Raw genomic sequence first — 5,389 nt, 5'->3', positions numbered from 1 at the left:
GCTCTCTCTCGCGCTCTCTCTCGCTCTCTCTCGCGCTCTCTCTCGCGCTCTCTCGCGCTCTCTCTCTCGCTCTCTCTCGCTCTCTCTCTCGCTCTCTCTCGCTCTCTCTCTCGCTCTCTCTCGCTCTCTCTCTCGCTCTCTCTCGCTCTCTCTCGCTCTCTCTCGCTCTCTCTCGCTCTCTCTCGCTCTCTCTCGCTCTCTCTCGCTCTCTCTCGCTCTCTCTCGCTCTCTCTCGCTCTCTCTCGCTCTCTCTCGCTCTCTCTCGCTCTCTCTCGCTCTCTCTCGCTCTCTCTCGCTCTCTCTCGCTCTCTCTCGCTCTCTCTCGCTCTCTCTCGCTCTCTCTCGCTCTCTCTCGCTCTCTCTCGCTCTCTCTCGCTCTCTCTCGCTCTCTCTCGCTCTCTCTCGCTCTCTCTCTCGCTCTCTCTCTCGCTCTCTCTCTCGCTCTCTCTCTCGCTCTCTCTCTCGCTCTCTCTCTCGCTCTCTCTCTCGCTCTCTCTCTCTCTCGCTCTCTCTCTCGCTCGCTCTCTCTCTCGCTCTCTCTCTCGCTCGCTCTCTCTCTCGCTCTCTCTCTCGCTCTCTCTCTCGCTCTCTCTCATCTCTCTCTCTCTCTCTATATATATATATATATATATTGCAGCGACGGCGCCGGGAGAAGTGGAACATACATTCTGATTGACATGGTTCTCAATAAGATGGCTAAAGGTGGGAGTCAGACAGCTTTTATTTTCTCTTTACGCTTCTGTGGTGGAGGCATCGCCATGGCAACATTAAGCCATTTTTCAGCCGTGGGTCTTGAAATGCATTAGAGGGTGACTGACTGGGGTGCTGCTTCACTGTATGAATGATCAATGGAAATGGAGAGATTTGGGGTGGTTAATATTTTCCGAAGGCAGTATTCCCAATCCCAATTATTATTTCAGATATGTAGTTTGAGTGTTCCTACTTTGCCAATTTACATCAAGCAAATTGTAGATGTGTTATGATCAGTTCATGATGTTTATTTGAATGTTATACAAACTATACATCATTGTGTTCATGTAGACTCGCATGCGGATTATGTTGGAATGTGCTATTCTATTCAAATGAAAAGCACCTTAAACCAATTGCTTCAGCATGACACACACACACACACACACACACACACACACACACACACACACACAGGTTCCCCCCTCTTTTTTTCTTGACCTATTCGCCTCTCGTGTGTTTGTGTGTGTGTGTGTGTGCATCCGTGCGTTTACATTTGTGTATTAGTGATTGCAAAATCTTCTGACCGGTCCTGTGACCTTGGCCTTAATGAAATATCAAAGGCCAAAGCAGGCATCTTAGGCCTGCTGAGAGGGGCTTTTCCCAGGCTGTCACGCTGTGAGGCAGCCCAAAGGCTTTTTTTTCTCCGTCCCGGGGAGGAATCTGGGCCCGGCCAGTTAGGGCTAGGGTCCTCTTTGTCTGTCTCCTGAGAAGCAGGAGGCCCAGGTTGCAGCGACAGCGTTCTCTCAACCTGATCAAAGGACCTGTAGGCCCTTGGACACACAATCATTCTCTCGTCTCTTTTTGTACCCTCTCCTTTTCTCCCAAGGAATAAATTGTAAATTCGGAGGCTGAGAATTATGCAGGTTTTTTAACATACTCTTTTTTTCTTCTGCTGTAATGGTCTCTCTAACTTAAGAATCGTCAGCACAAGTGCAGGAGTGCTTTCAGCCCGGGGTCCAGCTGCTAGCCACGGCTCTGTCTCTTTCACAGCTCCATAAGGAGTTGGGCTTTCTCTTCTTTCTTCTCAGGCTCCCCTCCTTGAAGGGAATCTTGCGAGGGAAATTCAATTGAGCCGTTTATACTGTTCCTCCACAGTCTGGTTTATTAGAACCAGCACAATAGTACGATTGTTAGTTCCCAGAAAATAAAGAACTTATCAGTGTGGTGCTCGTAGAACTGTGCGAGCACCATTCTTGGGGAGGAATAGGCTTGAGTTCCTCCTTTGTAACTGTAAAGTAAAAACTGTCATATTGAAAGAGAGAATGGCTTGAACGAGCTAGCTTATTATTATTTTTATGTGTCAAAACAAAAAGTTAGCTCTTTTGATATACCGGAATGATTTTCTGAGGAATCTGTGGGAGGGATTGAGGTAGTTAGCTACAGAAAACGAATCAAATCCATTTTCTTTCCATCACCACTCCTCATGAATTTAATTGTGTTGTGCTTGTCTCCCTCGCTCTGTTACTTATTTTTTCCTCTGTGAGGTTTCACGGTAGGCTTTCAGTGCCACACAGGCGATCATGTAGTCTGGCCCCAATTAGTTCAAGACCCAGATAGCCGTCTTCTTTGTGATCACAGCCGTGTTTGGTCGGCAGGGGAGCATGGAGCGGTGCCAACTGGGCACTGGGGCTGGGCCTGCTGCCAGCCTGACGTGGCACTGGTGCTGAGACAGGGAAGGGAGGCTGCGCCGCTTGTCCAGTAGCCAGCACATCTAGCTATTCACCTGGGCGGCAGCTTGCCAGGCAGACAGCCAGACAGGCAGACAGACAGACACTCCCCACCCCTCGCTGCCTGATACTGAGACAGCCTATAGAGCCCCTTGATTAGCTCACAAAGCAACAGGGGGGACAAAGCTTTTATCATAACAAATCCTTATTTTTAGATTTTTATGTTTTGTTTTAAGAATCCTAGCTAAATCCCTGACTCACTCTGATTCCGGTATCTTACATTTCATGGCTTTACAAATACCTTTGCAAACATGGTCTTTTTCTCTAGACAGTTTTTTCTCCAGTCTCTTTTTTCATTCAGACAACAAGAACAATCTGAGCCTTGTTTGTAGCACTTGTGTGGAGATGGGATGAATGTAATAGTTTTCAATCGCTGCAAGGCGGAGGTTCCAAAGGGAGAGAGTAAAAAAGGAGATTGACAGACGCTGCCTGGATTATCTCCTGGCTTTGAACTCAGTCCAATTTGTTGTTGGTGTTGTGTTGCAGGTGCTAAGGAGATTGATATTGCTGCCACCCTGGAGCACTTGAGGGACCAGCGGCCGGCTATGGTCCAGACAAAGGTACTGTCCTCACCTCTACTGGGAACTCTAATGGACTCTTTCATTTTTGAGAGGGCGGGAGGGAGGGAGCTTACTATAGAGGCAGGTGTCATTGCGTAGTAAGTTGGTGCACAAATGGATGTTCTTCACAACTGGATTTGGTGCAGGGCTGATGCAATCATTTACAATGTAACACAGTGAGAGCAGAAGTGATCTTGACATCCAATCCCCGCAATACATTTCCTCAAAGAGGATGATGTACCTCAGAGCCTTTGTACATCACCACCAAACCTCATTTAAACTGGTGAGTTGAATACATCACCCCGGATTACAGTCTAGTAGAACACACAAAACAAAGAAATGTAGAAACGTTTTGATCCATTTTTTATCTGAAAACCTAACTTTAATAGCTTTAAGAAGTGTCTGCAGTGCAGCTCTGATAATTAGCTTCAGAATGATTGCCTTTGCTTTAGTGTAGTGCTAAGTTTGTAGTAGGTGTATGGTCCTTCCTATATACTTCTACAGTAAGAGAGAGAGAGAGAGAGAGACTGGCAAGCTCAGTTAGTTGTGTGTCTTGTCTACAGTGGGATGTGTAACACAGGTACACTCTGTGTCCTCAACAAATGTAGATCTTTTATGTCTGTTTCATAAAGCAGAACTCTCTCTCCAGAGTGTCAGCTCAAATGGGACCCAAGTTGTTCCCCAACACTAAAAACAAAGAATGAACAATATTTATTCTGGTCAGACAATTCACAGTGCATCAACAGCCAGTTTGGAAACAGTAATTATAGTGTGGATTCACTGAGAATTATTAGATTGGTAGCCTCAGCAGTCATATCGATCATCCTTTATTAAACTATTTATCCACAATGAGTGACTATCATATTTACGCTATTATGGTGATGAAAACATCATGTTAAATTAGTAGAAGTCTTTGTTTTCTGCAATATATTTCTGATGCAGTTCTATTGATTTCAGTAGTTTAGGGTTCTACATCAGTGGTTTAGGTGCTACAGACATAGTAAATCTTAGTTGTTTGTTTAGTTGGTAAACGCAAGTCTCACTCCCCCTAGTGGTTGCTTATTGAATCACAGAGAATTCCGGACTTTAATAGACCATCTTTCACATGAATCGCTGTACTGTAGCTCCCCAGGTGTTTAGATTTCTGTAATGTGAGTCTATTTCAAAATAATCTGGAAAGAACATTGGTTTGAACTTTACATTGACTCTCTTGCTCCCCTCTCTCCCTCTCTCTATTTGTCTCTCTCTCCACCCCCAGGAGCAGTTTGAGTTTGCATTGACAGCTGTCGCAGAGGAGGTGAACGCCATAGTCAAAGCTCTTCCACAGTGAGAGGAGTACCCACTACCGAGCCTCAGCAGCAGCTCTCACCAGGGATCTCTCTTCCTGTCTCCCACTCCACAACTAATCCTCTCCACCTCTTCTCCACCTCTCCGTCTTTGTGGATGCCATGCGAGAAAAGGTGACCTGATCTTAGCTGTGCAATATGGCGCCTTTATTGTTTTGTCTATGGAGCTTGTTTCCAAACAGACAATTTAGTGCATCAAGAATTTGACTGATTGAAAAAAAGTTTTATCTGTTAAATGATTGGAATATATTAATCACAAAAATCTGTTTTTTAGATCTCTATGTATGTGTGTGTAAATTATTATATTGGTCATCACATCTGAATCATAGGACATATTTAAGTTTGATGTCTTTTCACTTTGGTCCCGTGTAATAAACCATACCATGTAATGTAGATCAGAAGGAAAACTGCTCAGTTAGGTCAAGTGAATACTGATAACAATGATGCTGATGGTAATTCTAGTTACCATAGTGATAATGATACCAAGCAATATGTGTTTCTTCAGATTGTTGAGACCTGGGTAAATAAGTGTAAGTTGTGAGTAAACTAAACGTAGTCATGCTAATGCCTGCCTCAAGTAAAGCAGTTCTATGAATTGGTGTGTGTACTGTATGATATTGTCATTTTTGTAAATAAAGCAGTTCTTCTAGATGAACTTGTACATGCAGCAAGTGTGATTATAAACTTGGGGGTTCACACCCTGAGTGCTATTGTATATATATTTTTTTTTACCAGGTAAGTTGACTGAGAACACATTCACAGCAATGACCTGGGAAATAGTTACAGGGGAGAGGAGGGGGATGAATGAGCCAATTGTAAGCTGGGGATGATTAGGTGACTGTGATGGACAGCTTGGGAATTTAGCCAGGACACCAGGGTTAACACCCCTACTCTTACAATAAGTGCCATGGGATCTTTAATGACCTAGGCGAGTCAGGACACCCATTGAACGTCCCATCCGAAAGACAGCACCCTACACAGGGCAATGTCCCCAATCACTACCCTG

General features: G+C 44.8%; 1 protein-coding gene across 2 annotated transcripts in view; it reads left to right on the top strand.

The window, feature by feature from the left end:
* LOC129814156 (receptor-type tyrosine-protein phosphatase N2-like) overlaps positions 1–5,038 on the top strand; it is a 151,678-nt gene extending 146,640 nt beyond the window's left edge. Inside the window, exons 23-25 of one of the 2 annotated variants that reach the window (XM_055867000.1) lie at positions 638–702; positions 2,964–3,037; positions 4,296–5,038. In XM_055867000.1, the coding sequence (XP_055722975.1) occupies positions 638–702; positions 2,964–3,037; positions 4,296–4,367 (211 nt within the window). In that variant the 3' untranslated portion in view covers positions 4,368–5,038. The remainder of the gene's footprint in view (positions 1–637; positions 703–2,963; positions 3,038–4,295) is intronic. The other variant, XR_008753236.1, reaches the window with a different exon arrangement.
* The last annotated feature ends 351 nt before the right edge of the window (positions 5,039–5,389 follow it).

The sequence above is a fragment of the Salvelinus fontinalis genome, chromosome 17 (genome assembly GCF_029448725.1).
Source record: "Salvelinus fontinalis isolate EN_2023a chromosome 17, ASM2944872v1, whole genome shotgun sequence".
Taxonomy (NCBI): domain Eukaryota; kingdom Metazoa; phylum Chordata; class Actinopteri; order Salmoniformes; family Salmonidae; genus Salvelinus; species Salvelinus fontinalis.
Note: the sequence above shows the minus strand (reverse complement) of the source record. Positions and strands in the feature narration are given on the sequence as shown.